Source organism: Onychostoma macrolepis, chromosome 15 (genome assembly GCF_012432095.1).
Source record: "Onychostoma macrolepis isolate SWU-2019 chromosome 15, ASM1243209v1, whole genome shotgun sequence".
Taxonomy (NCBI): domain Eukaryota; kingdom Metazoa; phylum Chordata; class Actinopteri; order Cypriniformes; family Cyprinidae; genus Onychostoma; species Onychostoma macrolepis.
In genome coordinates, this window is record NC_081169.1 from 3,969,371 (window position 1) to 3,989,103 (window position 19,733).

The 19,733-nt window shown below is 38.6% G+C and overlaps 1 protein-coding gene across 2 annotated transcripts in view; it reads right to left on the minus strand.

The window, feature by feature from the left end:
* Window positions 1–19,514, minus strand: part of tfdp2 (transcription factor Dp-2) — a 57,433-nt gene extending 37,919 nt beyond the window's left edge. The window contains exons 1-3 of one of the 2 annotated variants that reach the window (XM_058744850.1): window positions 19,379–19,514; window positions 8,840–8,912; window positions 5,340–5,400 (exon numbers count right to left, since the gene is read on the minus strand). In XM_058744850.1, the coding sequence (XP_058600833.1) occupies window positions 5,340–5,400; window positions 8,840–8,854 (76 nt within the window). In that variant the 5' untranslated portion in view covers window positions 8,855–8,912; window positions 19,379–19,514. Of the gene's footprint in view, window positions 1–5,339; window positions 5,401–8,839; window positions 8,913–19,373 lie in introns of both variants that reach the window. The other variant, XM_058744851.1, reaches the window with a different exon arrangement.
* Window positions 19,515–19,733: the final 219 nt, after the last annotated feature.

The window sequence follows — 19,733 nt, forward strand, 5'->3', positions numbered from 1 at the left end:
TATGGATTTTACTAGTTGGGCTTTTCATGAACATCTTACCAAACTGAAATGTATTGTTTAACTTTTAAGCTTTTTTGATATTCAGATATTTTGCAGAGTATTTATATTTGTTAACCAAAGAAGGTTAACATTTTTTATAAAAATGTTTAAGTATTAAAGTTGTGTTAAATCTAAAAGGCTAAACTATTCTATGTTTGACTCAAATTGAAAGAATAAACAGTTTAATTTCTATTAAGGTTTATAGGGATTTTAAGATGTAGCCTAATTAGCGATTTGAATAATTAAGTTACTTATTGAGTAACTAAGTTACTTTTCAGACAGTGTAATCAGTAAAGTAATTTAAATACAATATTGATGATGTAATTAGTAACTGTAATTAATTACTTTTTGAAAGTAACACCCAACACTGCACTCAAGAAAATCACATACAGACCATATCTATTGTAATCGTGTGTTTATTATCTTATATAATCTATAGTGGCTGTTGTCATGTTTATTTCTGCTGCTCTGCTGAAACTCACGTTGTTTGTGATGTTACATCGCCTCTCCGTTCTTAAGTTGCCAGGGATACAATCCAAGTATAATACACATTAGTAAAAGGATCTATTTTAATTTTTATTTGTCTATGCACACTTTGAGCGGCCGCGGTACATTAAAAAAAAGTAGCCCAAAAAACCACAACCCACGGCTCTGTAATTTTTTCCTGCAACTGTATTTTCAAAATAAACCACTTGTGCCACTGCCCTGGCAACACTGGTTTGCTACACCCTCATCACACAATGATAGATAACCTTCTGCGCTGCGATGACAGGAAGAAGTTGGGGTCAAACCTTATCAAACGATTAATCTGCGTTAAAAAAATATTTAATGCATTAAATATTTTTGATTAATCGCATGCGTTAACGCGTTAACGTTGACACCCCTAGTTCAAACACACACTGACTTCAAATGACTGGAGCGATGTTAAACTACCGTAACTGTTGTCTTCATCCATTCCCACAAAAACGTTTCTTACAGTAACATCAGTTTTATTAATGGGCAGCTTAAGCGTACCGTATTTTCCTGCAATTAAGTCACACCTGAATATAAAAGTCACACAAGGGCAAAATTGCATTTTTTGAGAGAGGAAAAAAAAAAAAAAAGGGATAAATCACATACAGTGAGTACGGAAAGTATTCAGACCCCCTTAAATTTTTCACTCTTTGTTATATTGCAGCCATTTGCTAAAATCATTTAAGTTCATTTTTTTCCTCAATGTACACACAGCACCCCATATTGACAGAAAAACACAGAATTGTTGACATTTTTGCAGATTTATTAAAAAAGAAAAACTGAAATATCACATGGTCCTAAGTATTCAGACCCTTTGCTGTGACACTCATATATTTAACTCAGGTGCTGTCCATTTCTTCTGATCATCCTTGAGATAGTTCTACACCTTCATTTGAGTCCAGCTGTGTTTGATTATCCTGATTGGACTTGATTAGGAAAGCCACACACCTGTCTATATAAGACCTTACAGCTCACAGTGCATGTCAGAGCAAATGAGAATCATGAGGTCAAAGGAACTGCCTGAAGAGCTCAGAGACAGAATTGTGGCAAGGCACAGATCTGGCCAAGGTTACAAAAACATTTCTGCTGCACTTAAGGTTCCTGAGAGCACAGTGGCCTCCATAATCCTTAAATGGAAGACGTTTGGGACGACCAGAACCCTTCCTAGAGCTGGCCGTCCGGCCAAACTGAGCTATCGGGGGAGAAGAGCCTTGGTGAGAGAGGTAAAGAAGAACCCAAAGATCACTGCGGCTGAGCTCCAGAGATGCAGTCGGGAGAAAGTTGTAGAAAGTCAACCATTACTGCAGCCCTCCACCAGTCGGGGCTTTATGGCAGAGTGGCCCGATGGAAGCCTCTCCTCAGTGCAAGACACATGAAAGCCCGCATGTAGGACTCCAAGATGGTGAGAAATAAGATTCTCTGGTCTGATGAGACCAAGATAGAACTTTTTGGCCTTAATTCTAAGCGGTACGTGTGGAGAAAACCAGGAACTGCTCATCACCTGTTCAATACAGTCCCAGCAGTGAAGCATGGTGGTGGCAGCATCATGCTGTGGGGGTGTTTTTCAGCTGCAGGGACAGGACGACTGGTTGCAATCGAGGGAAAGATGAATGCGGCCAAGTACAGGGATATCCTGGACGAAAACCTTCTCCAGAGTGCTCAGGACCTCAGACTGGGCCGAAGGTTTACCTTCCAACAAGACAATGACCCTAAGCACACAGCTAAAATAACGAAGGAGTGGCTTCACAACAACTCCGTGACTGTTCTTGAATGGCCCAGCCAGAGCCCTGACTTAAAACCCAATTGAGCATCTCTGGAGAGACCTAAAAATGGCTGTCCACCAACGTTTACCATCCAACCTGACAGAACTGGAGAGGATCTGCAAGGAGGAATGGCAGAGGATCCCCAAATCCAGGTGTGAAAAACTTGTTGCATATTTCCCAAAAAGACTCATGGCTGTATTAGATCAAAAGGGTGCTTCTACTAAATACTGAGCAAAGGGTCTGAATACTTAGGACCATGTGATATTTCAGTTTTTCTTTCTTAATAAATCTGCAAAAATGTCAACAATTCTGTGTTTTTCTGTCAATATGGGGTGCTGTGTGTACATTAATGAGGGGAAAAAATGAACTTAAATGATTTTAGCAAATGGCTGCAATATAACAAAGAGTGAAAAATTTAAGGGGGTCTGAATACTTTCCGTACCCACTGTATGTTGCACATGTTGCAATCATTATTACATTCAGAAATAATATCGGTAAATAAAATGTTTACAAACATTATAAACACAAAGATGAGAAAAACACAACCTATAGCCTATTCTGGAAAATTGAGTATATTGCTGTACATTCACCTCATAGAAAGGACTACTGTAGGTGTATAACTGTCAATGACTTTATTTGCATGCACAGTCACTGAAAAAGCATATTATTGGTGCACATGCACACGCAGTCACTGTTTTCATGTTTGTTATAATAGTATCACAGGCATCAATGGAACTTGGTAGATGCATTTCATTTCTAAATATTTCTTTAAATCCACAGTTAAACAACACAAAGTATCCGCACGGATTTTGCAGTTCAATTCTGATTCACAAACTCATGATTCAGTCTGATTCCAATTTAAAGTTGCATTTAGTGGTGATTTAAAAGGTTTTCCCTTAAAGGCTTACTTCAACCAAAAATAAAAATCCCCATGTCCTTCCAAACTCCTAAGACTTCATCTTCAAAACACAAACAAAGACATTTTCAATGAAACCTGAAATGTTTCCGTCCCTCTACTGAAAGCCCAGGTAAAAATAAACAATGCAAAAAGGACATAAAGGCTTCGTAAAAATGAATCAAGTAATTTAATCTTGTGAAGAGATAGGATCCCTTTTTATGATGAGCAAATTTATATTAGGCTTTTATTTACATAATGCTCCACACACATATTGTAAACAGAAGTTTTTTTTGCATGCATCATGTGCTAGAACAAACCTCATTGGTTCTTGTGCATATGCTGTGAGCTTCTGTGTTTACAATGTGTGTGTGTGTGAGAGTGTGACCTTGTTTTTATATCCAGGTGGGTGCGTTCACACTTGCAGTGCGGTTCTCTTGGTTTGGACCAAAAAAGAAAACAATACATTTTAATGCTTAGCATTCACACTGGCATTTTTGACAGTGAATCTAAAGATACTGAACCTAAAGGCATAGTCATGCGCTCAAAACCTGATCAGTCAGGTTGAATGACGTATATTTCGTGACAGAACATACCGAACACCTCAAACAATAGGTGTGTTTGACTTAAAGCAGACCGATCGGTTTATGACACCAAAGCACCCATTCACTGATCGGGTCGCCGCTTTAAGTCGAATACACCTAATGCCGTCTGCTGGACTAAGTTGCGTGTATGTATGATTTTATTTTTACCACCTGCAAACTCACGAAGGGCTCATAAAAGGCACTTTAGCTCCATGTTGCTCCTCGTTTGCCCTCTGCTCATCATGTCGCATGCTGCATCTTGTCATTACATCCTGTTTTTGGTTTGTTTAGAAGCATTTGGTCCATGTTGCATTCATATTTGATTCGAACCTCACCAGAGTTCGTTTGGAAGTCTTGTTTGGTGCACACCAGGGTTCAGATGGACTGAACGAACCGCAAACGAACCGCACTAACAGAGCAATCCAGTACCAGAGTTTGTTTTAATCGAACCAAACATGACAAGTGTGAACACACCCTTAAACCTGAACACACACTGACTCATCTTATAAATCATACAGAGTTTTTTGAGAATGTAAAATGCATAGTTTTCTTTAAGGGGTAGGTTTATTGTGTAGGGTTGGTGAAGGGCGATAGAATATGCGGTTTGTACAGTATAAAAACCATTACGCCTATGGAGAGTCCCCACAAGGATAGCAAAACAGACAGACGCGTGTGTGTATGTGTTAATTACTCAGATGTAAATAAAACCTTAAATTAAAAGGTGTCACCCATCTTAAATGCAGGCAAGGCAGGACAGAATTTATGGAGCAATTTCACTGTTCTATAAAGACAGATAGATATAATTATATGATGCATGCAAAACAAACCAACAGCATTCTCAGAGGGTTTGATTCATACGTTGATAGCTGTTGTTGATTAAATGATGCAATGAGCAGTTGAGCACTGATGCAATTCATATTGAAGACAATACATTTTTTATGCATTCATTGAAAGGTAAGATGAATCTTGGGACTTTAGGAATCAATTTTGGATTGTTTAATTGAAGATTATAGTTAACTGGAAAAAGAAAAATCTATATTTCACAGGATTCATACAGTTAGTACTTGAGGGAAAGTCTCAAAAGTTAATTAAACAAGCTTTATTATGGTATGGAGCTATCAAACATATTTTAGAAATCACTGTTAATTTTCCGTCATGTTATAATGAAACCTACGACACCAGAAAGGGTTCAAGTCTCAATCAGTCACTTAATGTCTGTGTGTGGTGCAATTAGACGAGTAATTATTTCTTGAATGTTTATTGTTCAATGCCCAGACCCCTCCTTTTCACTTTGAACGCAGCCATTTCAAGACAACGGTAGGTAGTACATTAAAGTTTACTGCCTGCCAGTAATTGCCTGTAATTTCGTTTACTGCCAAACTGAAAAATGAAAGCATAAGGAAATGGTTTATTGCACCCTGAATGAACCGGCCCTTGTACTAAGATAATTCATTAACTTAGGCCTATTCATTTCTGAACTTACGCTTCACACAAATTTGTCTGCAAATAAATACATATTACAGAGTAACAAAGAGTTATTTTTACCTTTGGAGAGGTTTTGGTTCAGAAAGGCCTTCAGGTCTCCACACAGAGCCGCTGCGCCAATCTGAGCGGAGAAGAAAGTAGAAAAGAGTTCAAATGAATGTACATTTTTAAGCAAAACAAAAACAAGAGATACTGTATTAGGATTTTTCCAAATCATAAATCGGGCATTTGCAGATATTTTGCTCATGGTACTGAATTGATAGTTTATATTATTTATCGTTTCCTATTACTACTTACACTGCATGCATATCATTTCCCAAATTCAATTAATGAAGAACAATCTGTCTAAAGCTCAACTCATGAGAGACTGAAACGGATTTCAATTGTCAATTATGATTGTGATGCACTGAATCATGACGGAATTCGGAATAAAAGCATCTGAAACCTTAAATTACACAATAATGCATGTCATTACATTAGATAAACCAGCGCTTCCCAATCCCAGTAACATCTACACTCGTTTCGAACTGGAATCATGGTGGAATAACCGGTGATGTCCACTTCGCAGGGCACTTACGGTAGAATAACAAACGTCATACGTGATAAGAGATATAGACAAAATATGCAGAGCAGAGGGGGGCGCGAGGACTGGGATTGGGAAACGCTGAGATAAACCATGTGGCATCTGCAAACAAATAATGTTTGAATGGTTTTCAATTAATTTCACTTTTCTAAGGACTTATTTGACTGGATGAAGTCAGTTCCCACAGGTGTCTAGCAGCGTAACCTAGAATAGTGTATCACATTAATAATAATAAACATGACCGTGGTTTGACAACCATAATGTGTCAGTACTTTTGTTTTCATTTTGAACAGCACATTATATCTTTTCTTTTATCTTTTAAATCATCTTTTTTTAATGATTTGCTTGCTCGACAATATGACGAATTGATGTGGTTAGATAAAGTTTTTCAAATTACAAACTTGCATCCAAACAAATATCTAAAGAATCCAAAGTTTTTCACATCATTTGTTTTCATTTCTTTTATAATTTGCACATTTTTTCTGAAGTGTCAGTACTGAACTGTGAGCCCTACAGGCCTCAGTGTAGTGTATGGAAAACACAGGACAGCGCTCTGTTTCTGAACTGATAGTGTGATATCTAGCAGCAGCAGCAGCTGCTTCTGCGGTAGGTCACGGCATTAGAGAAAAGAAAAGAAAAAAAAAACTCCAAGCTCTACCATATATTTTAACTTTGAACTGGCTAAAAGCAAAAATGTGAACCGATTTCCTCACCATGTAAATGGCTGTTAAATCACCATTGAAACACTCGGTCAGAGGGCTACATCGAATCAGCAGCGTTAGCCAGTGAAAGACTGCCAAAATCTATAGAATGAAAGGCTTTAAACGGACGAGCAAACAGATGTCGGTGGAGTTTACAGAGACATCTATTCACAGGGGTCGGAGGTCGTGGAGCGTGTCACCATGATTTAATCAACAGGACATCACAGAGGCATTTAAACTAAATGAGAAATGTTAGGCAGAGGCTCCCAGTAAGCAGTAGATAAAAGGGTGTAACGGTTCCATCTAAAAATTCAATGAGTTTCTAGAATATTTTGTGAAGGTAAGATTAAATCTAAAGGTCTTTGCACACAATTCTCGTCCGAAATTTTCACACGTTAAAAAAAAATATGACCTCATGTGGCAATCATGTTTACACACTGCCTCCGAAACTTTTGTCCGTCATACAAAAAAAAAAATAATAATAATTTTTTTTTTTTTTTTTTTTAAAATCGGACCAAGTTCGATTTTCTGCACTTTCACATCTGTAGCAAGCATTTTGATAGGAAAGCATGACAAATATGAAAAAAATGCAAATGAAAATTTCGGACTCAGTGTGCAAGGACCTTAAGACCTGATAAACTGTTACAGCACCTCACATCTTCATGCCATTACATTTAGTTTAAAATTAAACAGCGCGGTGAGATCCAGTAAGAAGCGTTTGAGTTCACTGCAGAGTTTTCTGACAAAAACCACCAAGTGATTTAAACTATTTTAAAGCCAGATGAACTAGCACTGTCAATCTCAACAAACTGAAATGGAAAACAAGAAAAAAAAAAAAACTGTGCCACAACAGTCCAGTTAGAATGATTTTCAATTCATAAATCACCAACATTTACAAATGTACAGTATTTACTCTAGTAACCCTAAACTGTAACCATGGTATTGTGGCAAAAATGTGGCATATTTATATGAAATGTTATCAGTAATTGAATTTAATTACAGTATCCTTTGTTATTAAGCTATAGTAGGTTTTGTGCATTATTGTTTATACTAAATGTAGGGCTGGACCTGTAACAGTCGATGAGAAGAGGCTTCTCTCTGATTATGTAATAAAAGGTGTGTCATCGGGTCAGCATCATCAAATTCATCTTTATAGCCAACACGGAATCAGAAATACTAGTTTATTAATATATAATTAAAATACCTCCTTGCTTTTCTGATATATTCAAGGTCATTACTTTTGCTGTTCCTTTGCGGCAAGCTTGATGCATGAGTAAATTTGTGCAGAATAGGCTGTATATTAAAGATTCAGTGTATATTTAAGTATTTAAATTAATTAAAGCAATATAAACATGTGACTAATGGCTTAAAAGAATGACTACTAGTCAACTGGAAAAATCCTTAGCCCTAACTAAATGTGTTTACGCTAAACCACACAGATATAGAACTATAGAAAACAAAGTTACTTTTTTTTTACCTGTGGGTATCATGATCATTTTCGTTTTAATACGAGTCCTAACTCCTGAGTCGGTTTGAATATATTTATATTTTACCCTATAAAAGATGTGATTTTTTTTAAACAGATGTTACTTTTTTTAATAAAAATAAATGTACATTTGCATCCCACCTCAAGCTACTGCTACTGTCAACTCAAGCTACTGTCAAATGTACAATTCAAAGATACAAAACATTATCAATATGTCATTATTATTAATCATTATTAAATCATTTGGTGCCATCAAATCAGGTGTAGAGTTTGGCAGCACCAGTGCCACTGCTGTCAAATGTTAGTCTGGAGCCCTGTAATAGCATTATGATGTTCACAAAATATGTTTTACATCAGTAATAGAGCAGAATTCAGCACCGCAAACACTCTTAAACATAAAGGTTCTTTATTGGCATCAATGGTTCCACAAAGAACCTTTTCCATCCATGGAACCATTTCATTCCACAAAAGGTTCTGTACAGTGGTAAAAGGTTCTTTAGATTATTCAAATGTTCTTCACACTAAGAAAAAAATGGTTCTTTTAAGAACTGTTCACTGAAAGGTTCTTTGGGGAACCAAAACTGGTTCTTCTATGGCACCGCTGTGAAAATCCTTCTGGAACATTTATTTTTAAGAGTGAAGGCCCACTTTCAAAAGAGTTCTTTCACTTTTGTTTTGTCAACAGTGGTTTTAACATGTTGACACATGAATCGTAACAGACTTGACAAAGACTTGAAAGTCCCTTTAATTACATAAGTTGGTGTTGACACACGTTACCAAAAACACTCACCGTGTTGGCCATCATACTGAAGATGAAGGGCTCTTTCTGGTCAGATCCCCTCACGCTCAGAGCAGCACGGCCCCTGCAGACACACACGCACACACACACGAACATGATCAGGTATGTGTGCACGGTGGCAAAAACACACATTTAGCCTGTCCTTGTGACAATGAAGAGGACTGTTAGAGGAGAGGAAAGCTCTGGATGAGGATGATGGAGATACACTGATGAGGAGAGATGACAAAGACACAGTGAGAGGATTCACACAGCAGGTAACCTCCAAACTTTCTCCCCCAGCGGAGAGTGTGTGTGTTTGTGAGAGAGGGTTCAATCAATTAATCTAATCTATTACACAAACACAAAACGGCAGACAGAAAACACATACTGTCTGAGTAGACCTACATTTGATGAGGAGCGAACTTTGTGACAGTTAATAAAGTGTGTTTTATATAGTATGTATGATTGTGTGTTGTTTGAATGAAATCTGGATGTACTACATGTGTCATGTCTGTCCCCATACAGTGAGAGGGTAGACACTGAAAACACGAGTAAGTGTAAAATAAGTGCAGTCGCCGCTCATTCACACAGAGACACAGCTCAGTCCTCGAGGGGTTCATCAAATGGATGCAGTGTTACTCAGTCGGCTGGTTATAAGCATGTTGATGATTTAACTTCAGGAAGATTCAAACTACTTCTCTCTATCAATACAGATGTAGCATCTTTTGTCCCATCATATTTTCTCACTAACACGGCCCCTTAAAAACTCGGTGCTTAAAGAAAGTTCACAGTTTCTCACTCGTAATTACAACATTGTGGTAGCAATAATGTGCATTCAACTATTAGAATGCACCAATACTTGCTTGTGTAGTCGTATTGCAAAATACTGCAATGTTACACCAACATACTGGAAGCATGACACAAGTTTTTATACAAGGAACTTTATACACTACAGTGTGTAAATGAAAGCAAACCTCTTCAACACTAGCCACAGATTTCGACCCTGTTTAGACACAGCAAAATATATGACTTGCACAGCTGCGACAAATGTTTACACAAACACATTGGCGAAAGTAAACCAATGTATGCGAGTGAGCAAAGGTCACTCCACAAATTGTAGGTCAACCGCTGAGAAGGCACTTTGATGTTGTTGTTATCATGCTACAAGCGCTCAGTGGTCAGCTTTATGCAAAGCAAGCGTGGTTTCCGTGCACAACAATAAATATATCTCATGCGTGTCTCCATGAAGTTCCTTTAAGTCTCGAGTCCAATAAGTATGCTAATGCCGGCGCCCATATGATCCGCGTGTGTCTTTGTGGCCGGTTTGGGAGAGGCGTAGAGCAGACAGCTGGTAAGCCTGGCTGTGGTGGAGGGGGTGAGGCAGCATGGACCGTGCAGATCAATAGAAGGGGGGGGATCTAGCCCTGCCGCCCACCGCCCCAGTCCCACAATACCCCCCTACAGCCCCCTGCCTGAGCCACACATAAAGGCCTTTTGTCCCACGGGGGAGCAGCCCGACACAGGAACCAGAGAGGAGCTTCAAAGTGGCTGGAGGTCTCTCCTTTTCTGTGTCACTTGCCCTCCCCCAGTCCCTATTTCTCTTCTCCTGGGTGAGGCAGAGGCCACCCAGTAAATGTAAGGGAACTTGGGTCTCCGTGGCTCGACACATTGCTCTGGTGACATGACACTAAAGAGACGACTTGTTGCTGAGTAAGAGTGGAGCGTCCCAGCACAGCGAGCGCATAATGACAAAAGATTTCACTTACGCACTGTAAATCAAGTCTGTTGTCGTGCTTTGTTACCCGCTTGCGGGACAGTCCTTTAAAAAGCCTCTTGAGATCACAGGCGACTTATTAAGGATCTTCCTCAATGGGCTTTATTGACCTGCATTTGTTGAAACTCATGTGCTTGTTCTTAATCACAATAAAAGGTTTGTTCATCTAATTAGTGGTGCTTGCTAAGAACAGCATCACTAAATACTCATACTTGAGTTCAAATTGTTCGAATTCTTAACCCCAAGTATTAAACTTGAGGCAAGAATGATGCCATAAATCAAGAGGCTTGTTGAGAAGAGGTGTGGTGTTGCTTTTCTAAGCAATCCAATGTATGCCTGGTTAAGTAAAAACATCCTATAGATTATTGCAAAAGAGGGACCAGAGTCGTATCTAAAAACACACAAAACCCTATAAAGCCAACTGTATCATATTTGATATGCTAATTCCTAAGGCCTGTAAATGATCGAAACTTTGCTTAAGGAAAAGTGCAACTTGTTCTAGATTTACTTTTTGTTTTTCCAAAGGGTCGATTAACTTTTCTATTAAAAAACAAAAACAAGTCTGACCTTTATTCCATTTAAGGGTTAAGTCAACCTGTTAACTGTCGGTGCACTTTTTCTTATTTTTTTACGTATATTTTAGAAATCGTCATTAATTAGAAATCTTTCGAAAGCTTAAACACTCAAATTTAAACATTTTTGAAATCAGACATTGCATTACAATGGAAACGGTACTTTACAATAAAATAAAACCTTACAATAGGCTCCTCCCACTAGTGGGCTGTGTCACCTGTCATATTACAGAATTTACTACAGCATTTTATAATCAAAACTTTATAATCTTGACAAAACACATATCGTTGGAAAGGTCTCAAGGTTCCATATTTCGCAGTGTTTTTGTCACAGAAGTAATATCAGAAATTTATAGGTTTGTGAATAGAAAATTCACAAAAATTCAATGGTGGCTATTTTTAGTATGGCGCCTAAACAAAATATCACAGGAACCGCAGTTTTTGTAATATCAACTTCAAATTTGGAACATAACTTAATTAGAAATATGACTTTGATTTTTATAGCAATTTTAGATTGCTAAATGGATTGCTTTTACAATCTGCTGTCTTCTTGTCTTCTTTAAAAAGAGACCAACCTTAGGTTGTGTTAAAAAAGCGTTCATGAACAATCATTTAAGTCTGAACAGTGCATTTTCACATCTTTAGCCCGATTCAGACGGTAATTGTTTCTCATATGGCCGTCTGTAAAAATAAATTCACATATCACCTCAGTGATAAAACTCATGGATTCTGATGGTGATTTATTCACAGTGGAGGAGCGAGTTCTGTGATCCCACGAACCCGGGAACACGCTGCTCACGTGGCCAGTCACATGAGTGTCTGCTGTAAATAAAATTATTCTTATTATTGTGTAAAATGTATTTAAAAATACTTATGTAAAATGTATTCTTATTATTCCAAGCACATTTTATCATTTATAATCCAATTTATTATTTGATTATTTAAATCTCCCGTTTAAAAATATAGTTTTATATAATTATACGCGATATATATCTGTTTATAATACATATTTTAAAGTTTTGCTGCCATAATAAAGACCCATTTCGAATGTTTACGTGCTTTCCTTCTCTTTCTGCTCCCAGTCGCTGTGGTGGAACAGTTATGAAGTATTGTTCTTTTAAATACTTTCCAGCATTTCAGAAATAAATATGTATGCAAATTACACCGAAGTACAACAGTTACCGTACGGTGTTCGGGAGTTCTCAAAAAGGGTTTAAACACTGAATTTTGAATCGATTTCTTCTTGTAAACTCAGAGATGTGGATTCGGACGGCATTAAAATCACCAACTACCCCCTGTAAATGGTGAAAATCACTTACGTCCCCCTGAGAAACAATTAACGTCCGAATAGGGCTTTTGTTGAAAAAGGGTTTCTTGATATAAGTGGGTTTTTTGCAAAGCATAGAATATCAGAGACTTAAGCAGCCACCTAGAAACAACACAACACCCTGATAACTATCTACAATACCCTAAAAGCTACACAGAACGCCTTAACAACTGCACAGCCTTGGCACCCACCAGTACCACACACATTTTCTTGAAAATGTAAGTGTCAAGTTCTCAGTGCACCACAATCCCCTCAAACCCACAATCAGATATATGAGCATTTACATGTTTGAAAATGGCATTATAATTGCTTGATGTTGATCTTTTAAAAGCTTTGATTGCTAGATGGATTAGGTATTAACCCAAACTATCAGTCAAATGACTCTGGAACCTTCAGCATTGTTGTGCTGTTTTCAGCGTAGTCATGTTGTGGTTTCCACATGCTTGAACACGCAGCAGCGAAGCGGTTATGTGCAGGGCAGCGTGATGCACTGAAAACAGAACACAGAACAGATGAGGTGGCATTTAAATGTAAACACACATATGCATCTCTCGCCTGCGGTGTCGAGCTGCTCACTGGGTGAATGCAAAATCCACAATGATCATGCACACAAAACACAAAGACCTATTGCACTCTGAGTGGAAAATTCTTACTGTCACTGCCTTTTACTTCTAATAAACCATTTGAGACAACATAGCGACACCTATAACAACCTACCACCACGGCTGCATAGGCAATATATAAATCAACAGCATTATCGGCCACCTCATTTCTCTGTTTCTCCACTAGCAGAAACCTGCAGTTCTTCCCATTACATGTGAGCTCTCATCCACACATGTGGTCTTAAGATGCAGTCGCCCTGCGGTGACCCTCTCTATTGTCATTCTCTTCCGTCCTTCAGTTGGCCTGCCATAAATACCCAAGCTCTTCGTCTGTCAGCCTGACCTCTGATTCTCCCGTCTTTCATCCTCCTTTCTCTCTCTGCTCGTCACTGTCCTCTCTTCCTTCTCTCAATCTCGATCATCGATAGACTGAGGAGCACTGACCTGGAAGAGCTGATCCAGTCTGAGGCTGACACTGTAGTGGGGGGCCTAAAGAAACAGGCCAGCTTTGATAGTTTTAGGGTAGTTTAGGGGGATGGGGGTCATCGATTCAGAGTCTGTGGTTTATGAAGTAGAACAAACCACAGTTCTGCTGTACTTTAGGTTTCATCCATGTTCGTAATCATCTGCTACCCAAACAGAGCCCAACGGTGCAAGATAAACTTGGGTGTGAATTTGTAGAATAATAATAAAAAATTATATTTGAATGTTTAAAATTGCATGCTATTTTAATATAGATTCAAAAAATTTTTCATATATTTATTCATTAAGTCTCCTCGTATACTCACCAATTACTTTTATCAAAAATACACTAAAAAACAGTAATATTGTGAAATATTATCACAATTTGAAATATTTTCAATTTGAATATATTTTAAAATAAAATATATAGTATTCATGTGATGCAAAGCTGAATTCTTACTTTGACTTTTAATTATTACTCCAGTCTTTGGTGTCACATTATCTTTCAAAAATCACTCTAATATTCTAATAAAGTAAAGTAAAAATAAAATAAAACAAAATTAAATTAAATTAAAAAGTTTTAATGCTTGAAGAGGAAATAACAAAAGTCTTCAAATCTTCCAATTAAAATAAATGATCATTATAAAAAAATTATGCTTTATTATGAACATAATAAGCATGTGTGATCTGGTCAGAAGGAAAATTAAAATGGGCTTGGTCTTAAAATGCAAAACTACCTGTCAGGTCAGGCCACAGGGTATCTTTTACAGGGCGGGTTTGGGCTTCAATCATCAAACGCCCGTCCAGACCTGCAGTTCTGCTCAAGGCTGGACTTCAGACTGCAGCAGCCCTTGCTCTTCCAGACTGGGAAAGTGCAAGTCACAATATGTTGTGCTGATGGTATTAAATTAGTTTAATTAGTGGTTTATTGTTCAAGTGAGGTCATTTCTGAGATCTGCTGGCTGGGAGAAGCTGGTGAGCTGTAATCCACCAACACTAGCCGCACCATTCAAGAGTCCCAGGACTTTCCAAAGCTGTGGTGGGGGTTTCCATCCTCGAGGACAAACCACTCCCTCGTCTTTCTGTAACCCGCTCCATCTGTCACTTGTGCGGCTCCGTGCATCTCCATGGCAACAGCGAGGTCATCCTCCATTTATTGTGGGACGGAGAGGTGCACAGCAGCTAAGCAAGATGATATTAACGTCCCAAGCGCAAAATAAGTTTGACACTGCAGATCTGAGGCTTTAAAAGCCTTTGGCGCAGCATCCCCCATCAGTCCTTCTGTCAAAGCTGTAAGGAGCTGCGCTCTCCAGGAGGCCTCCGCTACTATAGCCCGACTGATTAGCGTGGGCTACGCAGAGGACAAGAGGAGGAGGAGAAGGGTGACATTTGGTCCTCTGAGGGAGCGTATGCGTGTCTGAAATACAAACAGCCAGGCTCATGCAGTCATGTAAGGTCACTGAAAAGAGGAAGAACACACAAATACACTGTGTGACGCTATATTCACGGCACAGGTTAGCCTCCACGACTCCATCTCAGATGCCTTCTGTATTCTTGAACATAGAGAAGAACTACACGTGTACAACTCCACCTCCGGAGGGCGAGATCTCACACACTGCTGTTTATGAATTTTGTTCATGAGATTTTTGTTCATTATTTTGTTCATAGTTCAATTGTGTTTATAAAAATCAATGTAATTGGTGCAATGTTGATGACAGCAGCACAACCTCACTGTAAAGACCTATAGGGTCAGTTTTTGTCTTTCAGGGAAACTACTGCAATCGACTGCTATAATACAGTAACTTTTTTTTAAATGTCCAACATTCCATATTTCATGATTCTCAAGATTCCTACAACAGGAAATGCAGGAAGTTCTAATTAGTATCTCCCTCATACAAACACAGTCTGTGTTCTTTAAATGTGTAACGATCTGTCAGACACATGTTGACTGTTTATGTGAAAAGAGAAGGAAAAATCTATTAAAATGTGCTCATCTTCATTTCTTCCTCTTGGACAAAACACAGCATGTTTATACTGCTCTCCTCCAAACAACAAAATCAAAAGCTTTTGAAGCCATTTAATTCATAAATGAAATTCTAAGTCTGTTCCTTTATGGTGTTTTTATGTCCATGTTCTGTGGTTCACCAAAGTTCTCCCTTTGGTGAACCACAGAAAAAAAAAAAAGACATGTGTTTGTAATAACCTGGGTGTGGGTACATAGACTTTTCATCAGATTTGGAGAAATTTAGCATTACATCACTTGCTCAGCAATGGATGCTCTGCAGTGAATGGGTGCCGTCAGAATGAGAGAAATAAAAGCATCACAATAATCCACACCACTCCAGTCCATCAGTTAACGTCTTGAGAAGCCAAAAGCTGTGTGTTTGTAAGAAACAAATCTATCATTAAGATATTTTTAAACTCAAACTGTTAATTCTAACTAAAATACACTATCCATAATATTGCATTCTCCAGTGAAAAAAGCTGTCTTACCCAAACCAGGAGAGAAATATACATAGATCAAGAAAGTTTTACAAGCAAAAACAGTCCAAACCAGTTTTAAACAAATATGTGGGTGGATTCTGATGTGAGAGGACAACAGAGGATGGACTTTTTTCATTGGAGGAAGCAGAATTATGAATTATGGTCTAATATTTCATCCAGAAGCAATGTTTTGCAAACAAGCTGAAAACATCTTAATGATGGATTTGTTTCTTACAAACACACAGCTTTTGGCTTCTCAAGACGTTAACTGATGGACTGGAGTGATGTGGATTATTGTGATGCTTTTATTTCTCTCATTCTGACGGCACCCATTCACTGCAGAGCATCCATTATTCATCTACAACTTAGACGTCCATAGGGTGAGTGAATTTTCAGCTAATTTTCATTTTTGTGTGAACTATTCCTTCATATAATTTATTTATATATCAATACTCTCAGTTTTTCTTAATAAAAGGTCTGAAAACAAACAGGTTTTTCATCACTACCACAGAAATAACCAAAATATCTTATATCAACAGGTGCCTTTAAATCAAAAGGACTGAGAACCACTGCCTTACGCTGAGCAACTAGTGAAGCTACACATGAAGTGCTTATGTTCTTTAAAAAATAAATTCTGACATGAAAAATAACTAATCCAAAAGTGAATAAATACATGCTTTGAGCAATCCGGAAACCCGACGCTGGATCTCCTGCTTCCTAGAATGGAAACAGCTGTGTTGCAACATGAATGGAGAAGGTTAAGTTTAGTCTCCCAGGAGGACAGGACTTCAACACACACAGCGAGATGCACAAACACACACCTACGCTCTGTGAACACATGCAGTAACTGAACAAGCCTGTCCCGTGGGGCATGTTACAGTGACACCAGCGAGCAAGACAGCTGGGAAATGGCGCCAAAAAGGAGCCGTGGTGTGTGTTTTCTCTGTCCTTTCACTCTCTTTTGTGCGTGTGCAAATACAAACACACAAAGACCGACCGCAGCCTCTCACGTGACAGCTGCGTCACAACAATGCGGGCGCAGGTCAACAGATCAATACATCTGAACTTTACATTCAATACTGCTCAACTAGCTGACGCTGAGTTTTTCTCCAATACGCAACCACAGACAGAAAAATAAACAGACAAAGCCTCCACCACTTCACACAAACAGTCTTGTATATGTGGTTTATGGGGACTCTCCATAGGCGTAATGGTTTTTATACTGTACAAACTGTATGTGCTATTGCCCTACACCAACCTCTTACAGGAAACTACTGGCAATATTTGAATTTCATAAGACACCGTTTTGTATGTTTTTTAAGCCTTTTGTTTTACGGGGACACTGGAAGTGTCCTCATAAACCATGTTTACGTTGTAGTACCCATGTTATTATACACATTTGTGTCCTCATAAACCATATATACCAGTACACACACACACACACACACACATGGGTAAAGTTGCTTGAGGTGCTGAATAGCAGAGGGACACCTGTCACAAAAGCTGTGAGCTCTGGGACGGGGGTCTCATTTCCCTCCTCCTCCTCCTCTCCACTGGAAGGATTAAATATCCAGACCGTTTGTGCAGGACCAACAGATGTCTGCTTCAAATCTGACACAGCCTGGCCTGCAATCTCAGTACACTAAGCCAACAAAAACCCCATGACCTCACACTCCACAGCTTTCTTGTCCAATTACCACACCAAACACACTCTCAAATGTGTCTCTGTTTAAGCCTCTTCTTGTATATTTTCTTCAACGTTTACTTCACGACCTAGTGAACAAGCCTACATAACAAGGCTCAGGTGTGTCTCCACAAAACGGTGCAAAACAGCACAAAAATAGACAGTCTCAAAGGGGAAAGAAACCACAAACAAAACATTTCAAGAGACAAACTTCAAGAAATGTTATTTGAAAAGCGGCAATATGGCAAAACATATTGTTTTTTGGATCTGTACCATGGAAATACCATGTTTTTTGATCATGGTACCATTGCAAAATTATGGTTTTTGTTATCTACCGTATTAATAACATGATTTTTAGTATGTGGTACAATATGGGATTGATCATTGTACAATATAAATGTGACCCTGGACCACAAAACCAATCATAAGGATCTATTTATTCTTTTTTCTCAATAAATAAGCTTTCCATTGATTTAAGGTTTGTTAGGATAGGACAAGATTTGGTCGAGATACAACTATTTGGAAATCTGAAACCTGAGAGTGCACAAAAAAATCCAAATATTGAGAAAATCACATTTAAAGTTGTCCAAATGAAGTTCTTAGCAATGCATATTACTAATCAAAAGTTACATTTTTATATATTTACAGTAGGAAATCTACAAAATATCTTCATGGAACATGATCTTTACTTAATACCCTAATGATTTTTGGCATAAAAGAAAAATTGATCATTTTGACCCATACAATGTATTGTTGGCTATTGCTACAAATATACCTGTGCTACTTATGACTGCTTTTGTGCTCCAGTCACATATGACACATGATTATGGTAATCAATCAGCACTAAAGTAACGTTACAGTAGATATAAACCCACAGTCTCCTCACCTGACACCAACACTTTACCATGGTACTTTACTACGTATTCTAGCTGGTGAGAGGATATATATATATAAGATTCTCACGACATTGTTGTACTGTATGACGACCGTTTAATACACAAACACGCGTTAAAACATGAAACTGACAGGAATATACAACACTAGCGCTAGCTGAGGTAAACACGCTCAGACGTTTATTGTGACATTATCGCCTCAAGGCCAAAGTTTTATGCGTTTACCCGACAATAAACTACCTGACTATTCCTTTTGAACGATGTTAGAGGGAAATATGAGGGAATATGAAGCACTTCTGACCGAAACGCGGCGATAATCCCGTCAGAACCGAGCAGCGGAAATGTGCAAAAGCTGCGGAACAAACCGCCGCTGACAGCTCGACACTTCAGTTATCAACATACTACTATCTGCACTTCATAAGCGAACATAACGCCATAATTACATTTTAACTAAACTACATTCTAAAACAGGGCTGTGAGACGTCTTTGAATCTGAACGGAACTCTTATTGGTTGATACCAATAAGACGCACTTGTTCGCGTAAACATTTCCAGCTAATCAAAACCCAAAGCTAATTACTCAAACCTTATTATGAAAGTGAATAATAAACGTGTTAAATCGCCTACTTTGTTGAAAACATAAACAATAAACGCTGCTGTCAAATGTCACTCAGCCTATATAACACACTTAATGATATTCATCTTCTAGTCACATATTCACAGCTTATCCTAAATACGCCAAGACGCACCTTACCTCAGAAGTGTGTTGAGCTGCTCTGTCAAAGTGGGAAACAAACCGCTACCGTTAACGTTAGTGAATGGATGAGAGTGAAGCGCTCACTTCCTGAGCGCCGCTGAGCTCCGCACACAAGCTTGGCGGTGGCAGCCAGTAGTCGCCTCTGATTGGTCACACCTGCCCGTGACGTCAGGCGCTAGGTGGAAGGTGATTGGCTGTCCTGAGCGAAATGTAAAGCAGGCGTGCCGCTCCGCATAAAGGCTGCGTGCTATGCGGGGTAAGTAGTAATTTAAAGGCTTTATTTTGATTTTGATTTTAATTGGTGTACGAAGACAAAAGGAAACAATGGGAGACTGTGCGGCGCTGCACCGCG